The sequence below is a fragment of the Phyllostomus hastatus genome, unplaced genomic scaffold, assembly GCF_019186645.2.
Source record: "Phyllostomus hastatus isolate PE091 unplaced genomic scaffold, TTU_PhHast_1.1 phas_contig_148, whole genome shotgun sequence".
NCBI classification, from domain to species: domain Eukaryota; kingdom Metazoa; phylum Chordata; class Mammalia; order Chiroptera; family Phyllostomidae; genus Phyllostomus; species Phyllostomus hastatus.
Genome location: NW_025333607.1, coordinates 4,950,184 through 4,971,674, shown reverse-complemented (window position 1 = coordinate 4,971,674; position 21,491 = coordinate 4,950,184). Strand labels below are relative to the sequence as shown.

The following is a 21,491-nucleotide window of genomic DNA, read 5'->3' as shown; positions in this document are numbered from 1 at the left end:
CGCCACATTTTCTCCAGGACGCTCACTCCACACCAGGGAGTGTTCCGAGTGCAATATACACTGGGCGGCTCAGGGCACCGAGCAAGTAGAAAAACCTATGACCAGTATTTACCTGAGTGAAGAGAAAATGCTATTGTAGCTACATTTTTAAGTTCAGTTTAGCTTAAGAAGTAATGCTGGTAATTCTAAAGCAGGAATTCACAGAGCATCTACATTGACACGACACCCAAGCACTAGGTCATACTTTCGGGATGTTGCAATTGCGCTTGTGGGCAGCATAAACCGTGTTGTGCTGGGACCCAGGGAAGAGACCTCAGCAAGAAAACGAACTGCCCGTTGGAACACGGCTCCGGGGCGGGCCGCAGGCTAACCCGCAGCCCTCGAGGGTTTCCCAGAACCAGGGGTGCCCCAACCCAGCTGAGCCTCGGGTGCAGATGCTGAACTGCAAGATTTAGCTCTCTGCCTGCCTTTATGGGACCCCCGAGCCCGCCCGCCATGAGGACGCAGACCGGTGTCCGGGCCCCGGGGGGTACCTTGATGTAGTAGCGGATGAGCAGCCGCCGCAGGTCGTACACCTGCAGCATGGTGGCCGCGTTGTTGTCGATGATGCTGTAGCCCTCCAGGATGTACTGCGTGCGCGTGATCTCCCAGGTCAGCCAGCGGAGGTTGAAGGCCGCGTTGCAGGACAGCAGGTGGGGCAGGTGGCCCGGCCGGCAGCAGCAGCAGCCCCGGTCGTCCTCGTCGCCCTCCGTGATGGCTTCCACCTCTCTCTGCTGGCAGTAGGTCCCTGGCAGGGCACACGTGCGGCGGGAGTTACAGCGAGAAGCCAGAGGGGGGCCGGGGTTTAGCAGGGACTCCCCCCGCACTGCGGGGAAGGAAGGTGCCGAACAGGCTGGGGGCCAGGGGGTTCGTCCAATTCTCGGTGCAGACAGAACCCGCAAGGGAGCCACGGTCCCGTGACCATGAACCCTCTTATTCACTCACGTCATTCCCATTCTCTTCTCCTCCCCGTTTTCCTGCCTTTTTTCATACCCGCAAACTTCTATCACATGCAGGAGACTGTCGTTAGCGTCGACAGTCTGGACTTTCTGTCCTCCTCTAGAGAGAGTTACGTTCTGCTAAGCAGTTAATGTCTGTGCCCGTCAGCTTGTCAGCTTGATCCTGTTGCAACCCGTCTTTCTAATTTGCTACAGCTGACTTACGATGTCATATTCGTTCGGCAGGTGTGCAGCGCAGTGATTAGACATGGACACAGCGCACAAAGTGACTCCCCTGATGGGTCTCGTGCCCACGGGACGCCAGACATGGTTATTACGATGTTACTGACTATCTGCGCTTTGCTGTGCCTTACGCCCCGTGGCTATTTTGTAACTGGCAGTTTGTATTTCTTAATCTTTCCACTTTTTTTGCCCAATATCCCGACTCCCCTCCCATGTTGCAACTTGTTTTTAATCTTTGGCTGGGAGTGTCTGGGGCAGCCCTGTTCTAGGGTGACGATATCCCTCTTGCCAAAGCTGGGTCTTTCTGGGGTCCCAGCTGAACTCCTGGGATGATGGACAAGGCATCTCCACTCTCAGCATGGGCCGGCCTCCGTCCTCTCCACTCACGGCTCCCCAGGCCTTGGCTGCATGAGAGCAGGTTAATAATCCTTCAGTCAGCCCTGGCTGGCATAGCTCAGTGGATTGAGCACAGGCTGTGAACCAAAGTGTCACAGGTTCGATTCCCAGTCAGGGCACATGCCTGGGTTGCAGGCCACAGCCCCCAGCAACCGCACATTGATGTTTCCCTCTCTCTCTATCTCCCTCCCTTCCCTCTCTAAAAATAAATAAAATGTTAAAAAAATAATCCTCCAGTCACGACAGGTGACCCCTGTACTGATCTCTGCAGCTCCTGCTCTGAGAAATTCAGTCCTGCCTGGTGGGTGCTTTGACCCACTACGGCCAGCTACCTGAGCACCCAGCACTCCCCTCTCCATCCCCAGCGCTCGGCTTGGGCTCCTCCTCCCTGTACTGCAGACGAGAGACGCCTCCCGGGAGAAAAGGGGCAACACGCAGCTCGCTGCGTGTGTTTTCCTCTGCTCACTGAGCAGAGCCTCGTACTCTCTGTCGCCTGACATCTGAGAACAGTTGATCGCTCTATTCTCCCAGTGTGGGAACTGTTTGGGGGCAGGAAGGACTGTTGGTTATTCGGTCACGGCCAACTTCAGAGTACGTCTCTGAATCCCTCCACGTGTCTTTGGAGACCATTCAAACACGAAACCTCCCTCTACGCCCACTTCCACAGGGTCCCTTTCTCAGGGTACCCCTTGCTATTCTTCATGGTGCCTGGCACTTCAAAGCAGTTGGTGGAATGACTGAATGAATGACTGAAAGATCAAAGGAAAGAATTCCTATGCAGATCACTGTATGCAAGGCGACAGGCTCCCTACTAAGAAAATGCATAGCAAAGGCGACTGGGAGTATCACATTCCGTTCAGACGCAGACGAGGGAAGGCAATGTTTAAACTAAGCCCCCTGTGGCACCCATGAGCGAGATGTTCTTCCCAGACCGGGAGTGGGAAACTACAACCTTTGAATAGTAATATGCACACAGGACCGTTAGGATAACGGTCCACAGAATAAGAGTCCAGATCAGGGAGGGGAAAGCAAGCAGGTCGCACAACACAGTGAACTCGGACTGCGTGCTCTGCGCACCTAGGTGACCAGTGACCGCCGTATCCTCACTGACCTGCCCACGGGGACCGAGCCTGCAGGCACTGGGCTCTAGGGCTGGGACCCGTCTCAGGACCCCCGAGTGGCACCAACAGCACCGCCGGTTTGCAGCAAGCCAATGATGTAATTTAGGAGGAAATTCTCTTTCCGTGGAAGGACCAAGATAGTTCTCAGAAATAAACCGCATGGGGAGAAGCGCAACGGAGTGTCTTCTCCCAGGTCACCTGGCAGCACTGGCCCGGCGTTACCCGGCAGGCCTGGCTGGGCCGTCCCAGGTGCTTCCAGGCCCTTCCTCTTCCTCATCCAGCCGCGGCACAGATCTCGTGGGCTGCATGCCACAGCTGTCGTGGTTTCCCTTCCATTGGACACCCTGGGAAAAGTGTGCGTGTGTCCATGTGTGCACGAGATGATGCGGCGTTCGGGTGGCTGCCATGTACGTGAAGTGAGCTGCCACTGAGGCAGGAGATAGTCAGGAAGGAAGCTCCAGAGGCCCCACAGGGCTGAGGTAGAAAACATCTATACGTGACAAAGACCCCCTAAGATGGGTTGTTCCTGTTTTCTGGGACAACTGAATCATAGAATGGGCCTGCGCGCTACCCCTGATTCATTATAATATCATTATAGTGAAATAACACTGTGAGACTCCCTTCTCCAGTAGCCAATCAAGAAAGTCATGGGAAACCGCACATGCACAGTAGCTTTGAAATCCAACTCCTTGTACCTGTGCAGGAAAAGCCCGCCAAAGACTAGCGAAGGGGCTTCTGTCCCTATAAGAATAGAATCCCCCAGCCCACGTGCCCCTTCTCTGCTCAGAACTGGCCCGCTCCCGTGTCCTGTGGAGTGTCCTATCACTTAATAAACCTCCCCTCTTTCTTTATGCTATAAACTTTGTGTGTTCGGTTCAATTCTTTGTCCTCGATCACTAAGAACCTGGTTACCTGTGCACACCTGTGACACCACCACCCGCTGGGAGGCCCGTGGGCACGCACAGAGGGCGGGGGAAACGGCTGGCCTGACGGAGACATCGGAGCCACCAAAGGTTTTTCAGAGTCACCAGCCCAGGCAGGGCCGCACACCTTCTCTCGGGAACAAAGGGCTCGGAGTCCGGAGCACATTGTAGGGAAGCATAACAACAACGAAACCCCCTTATGTCTGCATGTGCACTAATTTTGCTGTTCGAATGCAAGTCAAGGCCCAGATGCTGCTCGGACAGGCTCACAGGACTGAGGGTGCATGCCCCCCCCCCCCCGGGAACACTGAGGGTCAGTGCCCCCCAACCGTGACCTTCCACACCACTTCCGGAGACGAACCTGGACGAGCGGGCTGGCTCTGTCCGGCGTTTTCCCCGAAACGGCATCGTGTGGGTTGCCGTGTTTTCATGGTCTAAGTCAGTGGGGCATAGAGGGCACGCAATAAATATCTTTAGAATAAATTTTGAGAGAATCTTGGAGTCTTTCAGTTCTGATAGAGCAGAACGGCTAATTAAAGCAAAGTGGTATGTATTTAGCGTTTGAGCTGAAAACACAGTTACCAGATCTCAGATGTCTTGCCACATAGGATACGTATCTATTTCCTGTGTGTGGCTGGAATAGGGGCACCCATCACTGCCCAGGTGGCTGGCAGCTCTCTCCTGACCTCCTGACCTTTCCCTCCTCTTGTTTCTTGTTCCCCAAGGAGCAAGCACTGGGCCCCACCCCTGGAGTGGCGTCTGCCCTATCGACCAGAGACAGGTCGGCCTGGCACATTTATTCCCACTTAATTCCTAAAAAGAATTAAGTCCTTCTGTAAAGGCGCATGCTGTAGGAAAGCAAATGGTAAAAGTTAAGTGAAAATGGGGACAAGAAAAACATGAGGAAGCTGGAATAATGTTAAGATGTTGCCGGTGGGACTGGGGTTCGCGCGGTGTCTCGGGGAGAGTGTTCCAGGAGACCCGCCGATGGGAGACGGGCACGGCAGGACTCACTTGTGTGCTGGGGACAACGTCAAAGGGGGGGCACTGGGTTTCCAATGTCTCATTTCCACCCATCCCGTCGTGGGAAAAGTCCAATCTTGCCTTCATCAGGCCCCAGAATAGAGTCCAAGTCCAGAGACTGGATGCCACACCAAGGCTAGTGCAGCCCAGCATTTCTCCCATCTCGTTGTCGGCTTAGTCTGTGTTCCCGGCTGCACTTCTGCTGGCGCTGTGTCCAGGCCCACATGGAAGCCCTGCAGCCTGCCCCGGGCCCCGGGCCCCGGGCGGCTGCTACGGAAAGAGGACACGCCAGCAAACGGGACGAGGGCATGTCTCGGGGCGAGAGACGGAAAGAGGGACTTTGTTAGCTGGGATTGTATTATCTCGGGTTTAGGAAGAACCAGCTGCTTTTCAAAATAACCAATCAACTTCCCAGGCTTTCAGGCTTCTGATGGGTTCACCCGCTAACCAATCCGTTCCCCACATCTTTTGGGATTGTGTCTCTTATCCAATCTGATCCTCTTTCCGGGCTACACTGACAGGCCTCTATGGCCACCATTTGGCTCCTGCGTGCTTGTGCTCACCTCCCCTTTACTGTCCCGTCTTTCTCCCCTGTGATCTGCGGGGAGAGGACGGCGGGGCCCTGGGCAGTGTGTGAAGCTGTAACTTCCTGGCGAAGCAAGCAGGCTCCTGCCCCCTAGTTGATCCTGCTGAATAATGTCTGATTTCCTTTGCTCCCCTCCTTTATGAGTGCGCAGCTACCTACACTGATAAAGAAACAGTTAACTGTCCTATGATGCCCTGCACCACTCGGGCTTACAAATAGCCAACGTAGAAGGAAAACTTGAATAGTTTCTTCTGACAAAAACAAAACAATGGTCTGGAGGGATCACAGTTATTTGTGGCAAAGACAGTGGAGAGGATATCCCCAGGAACCCTCGTAAACAGAACTCCGTGTGACATGGTGAACGCCACCCTTCATGACACTGTACGAAAGGTTCACCCAGTCATTCTGATACCACTAATGTGCAAACAAGAGAAAGCATTCCTACAGCCCAAACTGTTCAGTCTTAGGAATGTGTCTGTTTGGAGGTCGCCCAAGGGCACACCTGAGGGACTCGTGAAGACAGGGAGAACGTCGTGCCTTTCGGAAAGCCCTCAGTCCGGGCCAGCCCCTCCCTCTGGCTCTGACGCTGTGGTGCACTGAGCAGCGGGGAACATCCGTGCTGCTGCCAGGTCAGTGCAGCCATGCCGGCTGCCAGGCTGGGGGCGGAAGGGACTTTGTCGTGGGAAAGTTGGGACGCAAAAGGAACAGTTACTGGAACAGAAGGTCTGACCACCAAAATGAACGCCAAGTACACCCCTCCCCCGCCCACCCCCAGCAAGCCAGTGGGCGAGGCGCTTCTTGGCTGGGAAGCCTGGGCCAGGGAACAGGATCGCTGAACGGGGGAGCACACGGGATGCAGGGCAGGCTGGCTGGCCTGGAGACTTGTCTCCTACGGACACACTTGATCTTCGTTCCCTGGGTAACAGGCGGGCGACGGAAAGAGGAGGCCAGGGGTGGACATGAGCCATCTGCAGTCCCACTTCAGGTGAAAAGGAAGCAGGGTACAGTCCACCCATGAAAAGGTCAGAGGAAATGACGGAGACAAGGGACCCTTATGTGACGGGGGGGCGGTCCCTGCAGCAGAAGGCTGCACTGACAGAAGAGGCCGGCCGGCTTCACTGCTTCCGGCAATGAGGTGCACACCAAAGCCCAATGCGCAACATGTTTTACAGACTGGCCCTGGCTCTCCAGCTCCCCTCCTTACGTGGCACGAGTGCCTCGAGGAGCCACGAAATGTGGTCCCCAAGAATGACGAGCTGGAGTCCCCAGAAAACCCCCAGTGTCACCAACACCATTGCGTTTGGTGTCACACACTAAGGATGTCTTACGATCACTTTGCCAGATTTGTTTGGGTGGACTTTTCATCACCCTGGCGTGCCAGGCGCGGGGCTGGTGCTTTACATCAGCTGAGTGATGAGGCAGCTAGGATGGACGGACGGACAGAAGCTTGGGCTCCCTGGACATGCCGTCAGTCCTGCTACGCACGGGCTGCCGCTGGGCACAGAAATGGCTCAGCTGGTGCTTTCCAAGCTGCAGGTGGGACTTACGGACACTCTTCGGGGTGTGCCTTGGGTTAATACATAAATGTATTAACATTTATGTATGACCCTGAGGTCACGGTTAAGATCATCGTTCCTGGACTGGGGGCCCCCAAAGGAGGAGGCGAGCCGATCCGATAACATGGCTGGTCATGGCTGAGCTCAGAGCAGCTTGTGCCCGCGGACATCTGGACGTCACGCAGCTTGGACTGCGTGTCACGTGTTGGACACACCGGACAGACACGTGAGGCAGGGCTCGGCCCCAGCGAGCTTGTGCGGGAGATGCCGCCGCTCACTCCCCACTAACGTGGGCCACACGTGCAGTGAGGGCGTCCACGGCACGTTCTCCAGGCTGGAAATCCACGTGGCCGTCGCCTCCTGCCAGCTGCTCGTGTCAAGAGCTATTTTGTGACTGAATGAAATAATGTCGGAGAAGGCTTTCCAGTTTTCTGAATGACTGTCATTTTCAGGAAGGTCACAGTGGGATTTTTTTTTTTTCCTTCCAAAACGTGTCCTGCAGCATCAATGTCATGGAGATGCCTTTCTCAGTCCCTGCCCCGCCTTCCCCCACTCCTCCTCTGGGAGAGAATTCTACAGCAGGAGCTTAAAGGAACACGCAGGTCACCTGTCCCCGGCTCCCCACCATGGCAGGGGACCCTGTACCTGTCAGACCTCACCAGATTCCATTTTTGAGAAGACATAACTATTGTAACAATTTTGTATTTCAGAGAGCCTCCATGTGCTTTAAGACCTGTCCAGGCAGAAATAAAATTCAGAATGAGACTTCCATGTCTTTAAGACATTATTTTTCTACCCACATTTCAAGGAATGCTAAAATCATGTACTTGAAAATTTTTAGTCTGATGTTCAACACCACAATTCCTTATCCATGAACCTCTGGGGCAGCGACTTTCAACAGCGTGTGCCGAGCACAGTGGCGCGCCTGCAGAATGTCTGAAACATGGAATGCCTGACTAATTAGTCAGGGGCACTGACCTCCTGTTCCTCAGATGGTCAGCTAAGAAAGCATCGACAGCCAACACAGCAATAGCTGTCCCATGTGACTGAATCAGAATTACACCCATTTCTTTTTGTCAGATCGGCAAGAAAGGCACTTTTTGGTGTGCCGCAGAAGTTTAGTCATTACTGTACGTGTGCGGTGAGACGGGAAAGGCTGAGAGTCGCCGCTCTAGGGGCAGGTAAACGCGATTCCTGCGCTCATCGGGGTGAACTGTCTCCAGTCCGCCTACAGGGTCTTGGCCACAGAGTGCTGATTCGGAGGAATGGCACTTTCGCTGCCATTAAAAAGACTCCAGAGAGTCCGGCTTCCCTGAAGCCACCAGGGACAGAGAAGGGTGAGGCTGTCCACTTGGGGACGGTCTCTGACAGTCATTTCCCCACAGCAGGAGGAGCCACTAGGGCCACTGTCACCACAAAGCTGTCCCGTTAGACACCCTATTTCCGAATGTGACAATCCTCCCCTCTCAACGAACCCGACCACAAGGGGGGGGGGACAAGAGTCCAGGGGCACGACGGAGGTCACAGAGCAGAGTGAAAACCAGGGACGGGACGGGTCTGTGGAGCCCCAGGTGAGTGTAGTTCTTCACTGTTTCACCGCACAATCTCTCCCCTCGTCCCGACGCCCGGGCCTCGTGCGTCTCTGAAATGTCACCCGAGACCCCGAAGTGAGCTGGCCCCCGGGCAGCAGTGGGAGAAGACAGAGTACTCAAGAGAGATTTATATCATGTTTCATTCTGTGGGCACAGTGGAAATTTGTTATTATAACAATTTTATATTCCAAGGAGCTTTGATGCGCTTCCAGACCTGCCCAAATGAGTCAAATGTGCCCTATGACCTGTTTAGCCAGTTAGATGTAAAATGAGATATAACACCTTTCAATGGAACAGAACTGGCTTTTGCAGGGAGATTTTATCTTGAGTCATATTTGTGGCAACGTGAAGAGTCAACTTAAAGAGTGCTTTCTCAGATGGCATCTCCTCTGTCACACCAGGGAGCCTGGCTCTGCGGGTGTGAGCTCCCCTCTTTCAATCAGGACGCCCGGCCATGTGTGGTGTCCGGTGGGCGCTGGACTTACCGGGGCGCTCACCTCCTAAGTCACACAACAGTCCAATCACTACGTCGGGCACCCGACACTAATATAATATTGTGTGCCAAGTGTAAATGGAAAACAAAAAGTTATTCAAGGACTAAATACATAAGGACGGAGTCTCAAAAGCAACTTGTCCAGCAGAAAGGTCTGGCCTTTGCATGTAAAATCAGTACTTTTTCTTTATTACACTTGTCGAACGAGGCTGGACAAATGACACAAGTTTCCAGAATTTGCTTTTTTGAAAGTCAAATGAACCAGATCACCTGGTACACGTGGTAAGTAGGTCGGGCAGGTTTGAAGCATGAGTGTAAGAGACATTGAGATATGTAATAATTATCTCTGTGAATACTACGGTTTTTCCCTCCAATCCGGCCCAACTTACAGCTGAGAAAACCGACGTGCACAACTTGACTCAGAAGTCAGGTGCTCTGTGCTCGTGTTTCCTGCGAAGTCGTGTCATCCCCCTTCCCCACAGACCTCTCTTCGAGGGTTGACGCTAAAACACGCAGACCCGACGCTCCGCAGGGAAGCCCCTTTGCTTCCCAGGGCCGCGACCCCGACAGGCTCCGCCTCCCCCACTGGCAGTCGGGGCGTTTGGAATACAGAAAACCACGTGTTGAGGAATTCTGAATGGAGAACCTATTCTTTTCTGGATCAGGTCTGCAACAAAAGGCCTTAACAGGTTGATGACTCAAGCTGTGTGGACATAATAACTGAGGACTTGGCCCTGGCTGGCGTAGCTCAGTGGATTGAGCGCGGGCTGCAAACCAAAGTGTCGCAGGTTCGATTCCCAGTCAGGGTGCATGCCTGGGTTGCAGGCCATGACCCCCAGCAACCGCACATTGATGTTTCTCTCTCTCTCTCTCTCTCCCCCTCCCTTCCCTCTCTAAAAATAAATAAATAAAATCTTAAAAAAAAAGAACCAAGGACTTGCCGATGCCCCAAACACTGCCGCGGCAAGGTGAGAACTCTCAAGAGCTCCGAGATTCGTGGGAGGCTGGTGGCTCTGCGTGGACTGGTCAGTCACAGTAAAGTTTGGGTTGGATTAACTTCAGGTAAGAAGAGGTTACACAGATATTTTTAAAACGTCTCCACAGGCCAGTGATTATGGGGTGTTAGTCAAACTATGAGACGGTCAATAGCATTTCACACGGACAGGAACCTAAATCCTATTTTTGATATTTTCCAGATCACGGTTCCTCAGCAGGAGAGCCAAAGGGTTCCCGACCCCTAAGGTGGGTCAGTCAAGAAACCGAGATGCTGCAAGTGGCGTTGCCATGGTAACACCTAGCACACATTCAGGTGAAACTCTTGTTTTTCAGTTTCAACAACCAAACAGCTTTTAAAATCATGGTTCCTCATTGTTTTCTTATTTGTTCTTCCTCCCTCACCTCTCCTTCCTCTCCCCTCCCTGGCTGTGGGGTCCACTGCCAAGGTCAAGGATGTGGGAGTTGGCCACTTCTAGGTATTTATCCCTCCTCCGCCGCTGGTGGCTGCGAGGCCTGGGCCACCGACTGACCCTCACTCATCCTATGTCTAAAATAGGGACAGCGGCCCCTGCTCACCGTATAGCGTTATTCTAAGGAATATTCTGAGAATACAGATGAAGAGTTTAGCACGGCCCCTGGCACGTAGCTTGTGCTCAGGAGCCTTGAACTGTCTCTTCCTCCTTGCTCAGCCACTATTTGCAGGGCGCCCTCCCGTGGGGCAGGCACTGCGCTGGGGAGCGACAGGAGCAAGACGAGGTATCCTCGTCCTTCGAGGTCTTGCCGTCCAACAGAGCCTGGGCTCGTTGACATTTTAACAGCTGGCAGGAATAAAGAACCGAGTGTGCAAACTGCAGGAATTCAGAAAACACACCGACCTCGGTTTCCACATTATCACTTATTATTTTGTTTTCAAGAAACACGTAGGACCGCCCACACGGGTGGCCACAGGCCCGGCACTGTGGACAGTGGCCTGATCACGTGGATTCGTGATCTACTCATACGAACACCCAAAACAAGCCGTTTCCGTCTCTGCTTTGTTTCACATAAATGGACGAGGTGATTGATATCGGTCGTGTTCCCTTGTCTGGACTAATACATGAGCAAACACTGGAACTCTTTGATCACATGGGCATGTGCAAAATATACGCACATGGAGTGTCATTCATTGCAAGGAAAATACTGAGCAATGAATATGTAACAGGGAAAGCTGTCGTCACTCAAATAACGGAAAAGGTAAATGTCCACACAACACACCATGCACTCCTGATACTGTTTTTCTTGAGTTTTCCAAAAACCCACTTTATCAAACGTCTCTTTTACATTTCCTAGGGCATCCCCTGAGGTGACTCCTTAAAAAACACACCTCACTGTGGTGAAAAGGTGGCTGTCCTCTGCTAGGGGGATAATGCCAGTGGCCCACACACGTGAGCGCACAGCTAAGGTTCATGTCAGCAGCTTCCCACGCCTGTGACTGGCTTCATGTGTGTGACCCGGCTGCTCCACGCCTGTGACCCATTTTCAGACGACAGGGTCCACCTCATCACCCGTGGGAGAATCTTGCTTTACTGCTGCAGGCCAAGCCATGGGCCACGGAAGCCAGGCTCCCTGCGGCCTAACTTCCGGGCTGCTGTGTCAATCACATCTCTGACCCCGCCTTCACCACCACTCCGCCCCCACCCTCAGTCCACAGACTCCTGAAATCCTTTCGCTGGCCCCCCTCACTGCTGTCACACACTCCTCTGACCCCGGGGTGGGCACCAGATGGACGACGTCCTCTTGTTTCTCCATGTCCTCACTCCACCCGCGAGGCCCTCTCCTTGCGGCCCTTTCGTGAGGCCTGTGCTCTGGCTCACCCCCCACGCCGCCCAAAGACGCCTCCTTCCGCCAAGGATTGGCGGTGGCCACAGACGGTCCTTCCAACGTTGGCCCCCCCTCCACCCCTCCGACACCCGACCTTCCGGGGTCCCAACCCTAGACACTCATCACCGAAGCTGCTTCTGCTCTACACAGGCCGGTGTGAGAACAGTGTTTCCCAGCCACCGCCGTCTGTCCCCCCAGCTCCTGTCCCCGGGCACCGCCCCTCCAAGAAGCCTGTCCCCTTCCCGGACCCAGGAAGTCCTCTGGCCAGGCCCTGTTTCCACCTCCCTTCCTCCCTCCCTTCCTCAGCTTCCATTCCTTGGGCAGGCATTAACATCGGAATCAGCATCCCCTTGCACAGGCTGCCGGTCCTCCTGTCCTTGTCCTCACGACGCCCGTTTAGCTAAATCTCAGCCCTGGTTAACTCCAACTTTGCCCCTTTGTACCTGCACCTGTGGAAGCGGAACGTGGCTTGGAGAAACACAGGAGCCATATTTATAGACCTTCCTTTGAGTTCACGATCGCCACCATCGAACAAGCTCTTCATGGCATCCAACAGAATTTCCCATTCCACTCATCCCCCCACGCTCACATCTTGTCGCTGACACCTGCCTCTCACCTGCATCTGTGCCACTGGTACCCCACCCTCCTGCTACTGCGCATGAGCTGCCTGGGATTCCCTCCTCGCTGCCCTTCAGACCCCAGTACTCACCAGCATACCAAACCCCCCTCTCCCCCTCACCGGCAGGTCCTCACTCCTGCTCCCCGTGGCGCCCCACGCACGGCGTGGCCCCTGACACTCTACTCTAATTGCTCATTACGCCTGTCTCCCCAGTGAGTCTCCAGGCTCCTCCAGTGGGGCCTTCACCTCTGTATTCCAAGTGCCGGCCCGGGCACATAATGATGCTGACTGAGTGTCTCCTGAGGGGAATATAAGACACATCTGTCCAATTAGCTACACGATATGTTCACTTGGATGAGTCAAGGGCATTTGAAGGGCAAGTATCCAAAATGGAGCTCTTCATCATACTCCCAACATGCAAAACTCCCAGCTTGAGGAAGTGCGCCTCCACCCGCCGAGGCACCCACCTGGAAACCAGGGTTCTGGCTGAGCCTCACCTCCCTGCCCCCAGCACCCCAGCCTGCTCCCCCGCCCCCCACCTCCCTGCTCCTCTGTCTCCACCAGCCCTCTGCTGGTCTGACTACAGGACTAAATGGTTTCCCATTCCTGCTTTAGTCCCCTTCAAGAACGTTCTCCACGCGGCTACCAGAACAATCTCAATGTGCAAACCAGGTCAGTCAATCCGCTCTCCAGAACCCCACCGCCGTGGCTGTCCATTATGCAGAGAGGACAGCATGCAGCCCCCAAACCCTGCCTGTGAGGACCCTGCCTCCCGCCTGTGGGACCCCGCCTCCCACCTGTCTTGTGTTCCAGTCACACGGGCCCTGGGTGCGAGGTTGCCCACAGGGCTCCACCCCGCCCATTCAGCACTGTGGGTCCCTGGCCCCCGTCCTGTCCTCGCTGGCTGCCGTCCCCAGCCAGCGCATCGAATGGAGCCGCTCACACTCCCCCACCCTCTGCAGTCGTCTGGATCGCGGGACCTTATCTCCTTCCTCCACGGCACTTCCCACCCCGTCACCAGTTTGCCTGTGTTTACAGGTTTCTTGCATGCCTCCCTCTGAAGGTCACCACCACCAGGGCGAGACTCCTCCAGGCCATGTGCCCATTGCATGTCCAGCCTTAGCACTGCCGGGCACAGAGCAGGAGCTGGGAAAACATGCAGTGAATGCAGGACTAACCACAGGGCCCGGGAGAGAGGCATGAGTGCAGCTGTGGTTCGAATCCCCGCGGGCTCCAGCGCTCGACGGGCAGGAAAAACTGGGCCCAGGCTTTTAGAGATTCCCGTGGACGCAGCAACCGCAGAGCGATGGACATTTGTGCAGAACCTGCATTTGCGCCGTCTCGTTTAAGCCACACAACAACATCGCGGGGCGGCCAGTCTCTCATCATCATCGCTTTACGGATGCAGGAAAGGCTCTGCACGCGGAATGACCTGCCCAACCCGACCACGACACCTGTGACCCACAGAACCAGGCTCTGAGATTCCAGGTGTGGCCGACGCCACATGCAGCCCACGATGTCCCATGAGCTCCCGCTGCTTCAGGTGTCTCCCAGAAGAATTCAACCGAAATTCTGACTTGTACTCCGCAGGTTTACACCAGACCACACATTTCACTGAATTATCCCCTCAGGGGACCGTTTATATCAAAATACAGGATGAAGGCGGTGGGGGACGCCCCCTGAGTCTCCTTCTACTAGACAGGCATGGCGCCCTTCCTCTCCAGGGGTGACTGCCTATGGAAGCTTTTGCGGGATAGTTAGCTCAAGCGACTGGCTTCCCGCCACTTCTGCAAGGAGGAGACTCTTACCTCGGAATTCCAGCCCTCGCAGCTGAAAGGTGACGAGCCCGTTTCCGATTTCAATCAGGTGGACGAACGCGTTGAGGTAGTCCGAGGCCAGGATGAAGCAGTCCCCTGAGCTGTAGTTCCCCCACCGGCCGAGCAAGAGGTCTCCGCAGAGGGACTCCTGCAGGGACCTGGTCAGGTGCTCGTAGAAGATGGAGTTGAGGTTGTTGTCATCGTTCCCTGCAGACGCAACGGGAAGTGCTCAGAGGAGACGGAACTGACAACTGGCCAGGGCTGGGCCAGACTTCTCAGGTCCTTGGTCGGGTTTTAGTGGACTCTGTGAGACCCTCCCACTTTTCTCTGTATCCGTTTTCTAGGTGGCGTCAGCTCCACAGATGGACTGAATCGGAGTCTAAATGCAGAACGCTCACAAATTGTCTCAGCTGACACTGCTCGTCTGACCTGTGTACGTACGAGTCTGCTATCTTCCCCCGTATGTCCCCAACGCTCCTCGCCTTCCACACGTCCACGTGGGGGCCCCTTCTGCTCCTCGTCTCGGCGAACTGCACCAACCATGCAATCAGCTATAGCCCAGGGACTTCCGTTCCCACTCCTTTACACCCGGGTCTCTCTATTTTACTTTCTTCCAATATTTTTTGCATCTTTCTACCTTCCTTCATTTCCATTACCGCTGCCTTACTCCAAGCTACATCACGTCTCAAGTGGACAGGCACAGCAGTCAGATGGATCCCTGTGAATCTTCACCGGGACCTTATCTATTCCATTCTCTACGCCAGAGGCAGGATCAGCTTTTCAAACTGAACCCGTGTGTGTGCTACCCAGGACTTCCCAGCCCCGTGACTTGAAGCCCTTAGTGGTTTCTCATGCTCCTAATGTAGAGACGAGATTTCTTCCCATCACCTGCAATAGGGTTCCATGTAATGCATCATTCACAGGAATAATCCAGAATGGTCCTGAGCAAACCCCGGACACATGGCCACGCGGGGGGCACTGGGCCATCGGCCTCGCCCTCCAGCCCCCATCCTCACCCCACACGAACGTTCTCCTCACCCTCAGTGCTCAGCAGCACGGAACTTCTTTCCCGTGAGTGACTCGCGTGCCCGCCATCCCTGAGCCCCTGCAGACGCTGGACGTTCTGCCTGGCTTGCCCTTACCTTCCTCTCTGCTGTTAACGCCACCAGTTACTCTAGACCGCAGCTCCGCCACCGCGTCAGGGAGCCTTCTGGCCACTCGGCCGGGCCAGATCCCTGCTACCGCCTCTCGGCGGCACCGTGCTCCTCTGCTTTGGGGCACTCGCCACAGCTGGAATTTGGCACTTGTTTTGTGCGTGTATGTGGTTTTATGGTTATGTGATTAACAGCGGATTTCTCCAATGCACCATAAAGTGAAGAAAGACAAATCTATGTCTAGCTTGCTTATTTTTATAATATATCCCACTACTGGCAGGTACCTAACACGCAGTAGGGACTAACTAAATATCTGTTGAATAATAGATAACACCACAGATTGCACGGTTTCCTTAAGAGAAATTTTGTTCCTAAGAACACACCTATCAAGTAACTCCGGGATTTTTCTCTTTGTAACCAGACTCGTTGAGGTAACAATTTATAGACAGTAAATAGCTCTATCTGCTACCATATGGATAAATATTGCTAGTATTATATATCACATGCAAATGTATATTATATATTATAAACATAGATATAAATCATATTATATATAGGTGTCATTCATTGTTTTAAAATTATATATGTATCTAACACTGAGATTTACTGAGAAATAATTTATGCAGAGGAAAATCCACCCTTTTCAGTGTATGATCCTGTGAGTGTTAACAAGTGCATTAGTCAGGTAAGCGCCCCCCAGCAAACACAGTTGCGGCTCGCCTAGACTGTGGAAGACAGCAGTGGTTTGCTGCATCTCATGCTGAGCGCTGGTCCTCGGCAGGCGCTACGGAGGGGTTCTCCACTCATCAGTTTAGGCACATCTGGGCCGTTCCCAGTTCGGGTGATTATGAGTACATCCACTAAAAATGCTCATGACCGGAACTTTGTGGGTCATGACCGTTTTCCATTCTCTTGAGCAAATCCTTAGGAGTGGGACTGTGGATCTCCGACGTGGCCGTACCATTTCTGTCCCCAGCTACCCCTGCCGCAGTGACCGAGAGCCCAGGCCATTTGGCCACCTCGCCTGTTTAATTTTAGCTACTTGGATTGGGTGGGCGGTGATACCTAGGGAAGACTGAAGGGCAGATACAGCAAAGAAGATGGAATGAGAGGACGCCCTGCTTGGCCGTGGCGGTCTGGGGAGTGTGCGTTTGGGGTGTGTGCAATCTGGGGTTCATGGTGCATTCCCTTTATCTCCCTGCTGGGCCCGGACCTCCTTTTGCTCCTTCCGAGTCTCCTGATGAAGGGTTGGGACTTTTCTGAGAAGACGATAAACTAGGAAGTCCCCTTGGTTTGGGTCCTGTGGGTGGAGGAAGCGCTGGAGGAGCTGGGAGAAGAGTTTGCATTCAGGTCTTTTGTTTTAGGAGAGTCTTTTCTTTGGGGAGTACATTCTGACGGGAAGTCAGAGAAGTGTACTGTGGCTCAGGAGAGGAAGCCCTAGGCTCCGGTGCAGGCCATCTGTTGAAGTGGGACTCAGGTTCAGGGAGACCGGAGACAGACTGCGGGTCTGAACCGAGTTCTCCTGCGAGACTCGGGGACCGAAACGTGACGAAGGGTCGGAAAGGCGAGGACTGGCCCCAGGGGCTGCTTCAGGAAGCGCCCTGACCCACCTCCACCAGACTCGGAGGCAACGCTGTCAAACTAGGAGTATCGTTGCTAGGCATTCGTGACTATCAAAAGCTGAATCGAAATTAGTATATTTATAACCTAATTATGATTAATGGAAAGAAATAAACCGTTCCACGGGCTGCGGCAAGTCACGCCGTCTAATGAAGAATCACTGCGCTTCATTTTCTACGCAGATGAAGCCGGCCTGACCTCCGTTCTATTCATTTTCTATGATAATTAAGCACGCATTCTGAGACGCTAATTAGAGATTACTTTCAGTCTCTGGCAGTTTTAAAGAAAGGGCCTGAATGAGAAAATTAACTTTTGCTTAATTGTTTAAACGGTTTGATATTTAAATAAAACAAAACAATTTAATCCAACACAAGTGGAGATCTTCTCAGAACACATTGACCGCACATCTGCATAATTAGATTAAAACAAGACAAAATTATGAATAATTAAAGGCGCAGTGCACTCACGACACTGCCCACGTGTCTAATGTCAGTGCCCCTGCTATGTCATGAGTCCCAGAGCTACACTTGAGAGACATCTGTAGCGTCTCCCTTTATGTTCTACAGACATAAAGTTCAACAAAAAAATAAATCTTCCTCTCCAGGTATTTTCCAGTTTCAACTGATGACTTCAAATTAATCATGTACATGCAAGTCAGATACGGTTAATGAGCACGACACAATTCTTCCTAAACGCGATTCCTGCCACCGGGGAGAGTGGGGTGGATAAAAATAGAGGAGTAAAAATTTGCATTCTGATATGAGGGGAAAAAAGAGGTAGAATGGTGAAAAATGAGGTAGATCATAGAACGAAAAAAGTAAAATAATTCTCTAGCAGGTAAATGCTCCCATCGCGTAACTGAAGGGAATTTCTGAGCGTTTCTGGATCCTACACTTGGGCCCTGGAATGGCTGACAAACCAACACCCTACGCTACGGACGTTTTTCCGAAGAAATTTCACTAAGAGACCAAGGGTTATGGTCTGCATTGGATGTCTAGCACACAAAAATGAACCCGGCTTCATGAACAGAGGCATTCAGTACTGAATCAATTCTTTTTGTGTGTTTGTGTGTGCCTGCCTATTTTTAAAATTTATTTTTACTGTATTTTTCCATTGGTCTTTAACCCCCTTATGCCCTCTTCCACCTGCACCTAGCCCCCAACCCCGCAATCACCACACTGTAGCCCGCGTCCATGAGTCCCTCTCCTCGTTGCTCAATGCCGGAACCAATTCTAAATAGCAGACGAGTTCATCCTACACCATGCTGATAAGCTTGCCGAGTCCCCTTACGCAGCTGTCTTTAGAGTGAGCCTATTTACCAAGATGTGTGTTGTCTCCACAGTAGCTTAATCCCTTTTGGGGTCTCTATATAACAAAATACATAGTTTTAATAAAAAAGAAGAAAGACAACTTCTTACCTGGATCCTTTTCAATTTGGACCACCAGTCTCGTGTTGGAGTTATCCATGCGCTTTGTGCTGGAAGGGCCACAAAATGGTGAAAAGTCGGGGTGAGATCCCGAGTCAGAAGCGGGCTCGCAGCCCCGGTGTGTGAGCGGGAAAGGCAGGGGACATGCAGCTCACGTACAGCGCAGGAGGACGGCGGCTGTAAGGGGACAACGCTGAGAAGGGAGGGGTCTTGTGGGACAGGAGAGAGGGACGTGCACGCAAGTGCACGGAGGGAAGAGACGAAGCATCTCAGGATGCGGGGAATGGCCTTGCACCTCATTAATTCGGAGCGCCGTGTCCAAAAACTGCAAGCAAGCACTGGGACTGCCAGGGGACTGTCCCCCCACCCCGTCAGAACAGGACGGGGCGGGCACAGGAAGGCGCTTTCTTTTCAAACCGATTCCGGAAAATCATGGCCCGTGGGCCACAGCTCCACCACTTGCTCTCAGGAGTTGCGGGGATTCTTACAGGCCTGCCTTAGGTTGAACCACAAACATAAAAACAGCTCTCACCAACTTTGGAGATGGATTGTAGGTAGCCATGGTAATAGGTGGCCACCAGAACCAGGTTCGAACCTCTTCAGCTGTGACAATGCACCTCAGTTCACAGCTTTTGTAAGCCAGCCCATCCATGGGGGCCCCTTGCTTCTCAGAGCCATCAGGTAAGGGGTGACTGTCAATCATGATCTCCCCAAGTCACTGCCTGTGCCGATGGGGTCACCCCACTGGTGTCTCTAAAACTTCACCGGCCCTTGAATTTCACCTGTCCCCCAACCCCTGTAAGGGCCACGGTCTGCTCTGCTCACACAGCCTGTGCCTGACCAGAGCAGTCTTCTGAGTTCCAAGGGGTGGCGGCTCGCCGTCCTTGGAAGGACGGCATGTGAAACGGACGCCGACCACGTGAAGTGGACGATATTCAGCTAGTCAGGACCTTATTATAAAGACGGCAATTTCACATGGCTAAGCTGAAGCCATTAAGAAAGGGCTTCCCCTGGAAATAGATCATTGAACAAGGGTTCCACACAAGTCTGGACATAAGGAGGGTCCTGCAGTAATTGTGGAAAACCTGATCTTTACATGCTGGTCTCCTGCCCCTGCTGCCCCTCAGCCCTTGAGCGTTTCCCCTGCTCCGACCCCACTGGCCTCCTTTTTCCGTGTGACCACCTACTGCTGGCCCCTCCCTCCTCCGCACCCTGCCCAGCTGCCTGGTCCTCTGCTCCCTCTCCAGCCCCGCCCTCCTTTCCTCCCTGGCTCCTCTCCCTTCAGCCCAGCTCCAGGCTCACTCCCCCAGGGACGCCTTCCCCGGGGCCCGCTCCAGGGGAGACCACGTGCGCTGTCGCACACCGTACCTCTTGTCGAGGTTAATATCACCAACAACGACGACATGATTATATGTCTAATTATGCCTATTTATCATTATGCCTATTAGCTAATTACATCTAATTATTATTATATGTCTAATTATAATGCAGTAAGTAGCTCTTACTTGTGTGAGTACTTTACATGCATTAACTCATTATACCCTCACAGCTACCTTTGGAAGTGGGTAGTCCTCACAGGGAAGGAATCGGAGATACAGTGAGATTAAGTGAAGTGCCCAAGGTCACAGAGGTGGCAGAGCCAGGCTTTAAACCCAGGTAGGTGGACCCTGGAGCCTTTACTCCGCACCAGGCCAGGCATTTCTTTGTGTGATTATTGGATTTTATCTGCCTCTGACACCACACCCTAAATAGCATGAGGGCCAGCTCTTGCCTCATAGCCAGCACACAGTGGTCACTCAGTAAGTATCTGTTGAATGAATAAATGCATATTCAAAGGTCATGCTCTCCCTGAAGGTTTTTCTCTCATGATAGTCGCTGAGAAGAAAGGACAGTGGCTGCCAGTAGATTACATTTAAACCTGGTCATTGATGTGAAGTGTATGATTTAACAAAGGACAAACCCTTTCTGGTAACGGTGCTTAAGGAGAAACCTCTGAATGCACACTTTTGTGAATCTGTCTCTCGGAAATCAGAACAGATTATAAAGATACCTAGATGGACCCTGGTCAGGAGGCTCCATTGGTTGGGGCGTTATCCCGTACACCAAAATGGGGTGGGTTCGATCCCTGGTCGGGGCACAGGCTTAGGCCGAGGGTTCGATCCCCAGTCAGGGCTCATTCGGGAGGCAACCAATCGATGTTTGTCTCTCACATCGATGTTTCTCTCTCTCTGTCCCTTCTTCTCTCTCTACAATCAATAAACACACCCTCAGGTGATGATGAAAAAAAATATCTAGATGCAAGTGTAATTTGAATAAATGGAAAAAGTTTGTCTTCTGGAGAAAAGTATTTTCTTTCCTCGTATGTGCCGGATATTTGAGAAGCATCTTGGACCCTCCGACTGAGCCCTGCGGGGAAGGCTCCGACCCGGTTAGAGACAAGGAGCATCCGTGACAACTCGGGGCTGTCAACCCCAGCACGCCGGCCTATGACCGCTTCACTGGTCCCTCGAAATCCCCGCAGATCAGCTTTGCAAATAGAAGAGCTCAGAGTGGCAGAAAATAAAGCAAACAACAAAATTCTTTTTAATGAAGGCCAAAATCCCATGTCGACATACTTAGTCCCTAAGTGGAATTTTAATTTCACCTTAAGACCTAGGACAAATGGAATTTTCAGCAGCGGAATAAACAATTTTCAAAGTGGGATTGAGCCAAAAGGAAGTCATTTACCAAACTCCTTGGGGAATTCAACCACCTTCTAAACTGATGTTAACTGCAAAGCTATCTCTCCAACAGGCTGTGAAATGCAGAGTGCTCAATTCCGATGCGCGAGAACTAAGCTGGGCTGCCTGCGCACCCCCGGTCCCCCGGCTCTGGCCCACACTCGCTACGAAGGTGACCTGTCAGCCATACTGGGTGATTTGAGCCTTTCCCCAGTGCCTTCCTCCTGTAAATTTGGTGCTTACCACTCAAAGGTGCTAATTAGCTCAGTAATTGGATTTCTGCCTTGACTGTCCTATGGCACGAACGTCAATTCTGCTGCTCAAAGAGACGACGGGGGCCGATACCTCAGTCCCCGTGCCGGGGGCAG

At 52.9% G+C, this 21,491-nt stretch overlaps 1 protein-coding gene across 1 annotated transcript in view; it reads right to left on the bottom strand.

Moving 5' to 3' along the window:
• Positions 1-21,491, bottom strand: part of PCNX2 (pecanex 2) — a 205,288-nt gene that overhangs the window by 25,628 nt on the left and 158,169 nt on the right. The window contains exons 24-26 of the mRNA XM_045817984.1: positions 18,395-18,453; positions 14,194-14,409; positions 534-787 (exon numbers count right to left, since the gene is read on the bottom strand). Of these exons, the coding sequence (XP_045673940.1) occupies positions 534-787; positions 14,194-14,409; positions 18,395-18,453 (529 nt within the window). The remainder of the gene's footprint in view (positions 1-533; positions 788-14,193; positions 14,410-18,394; positions 18,454-21,491) is intronic.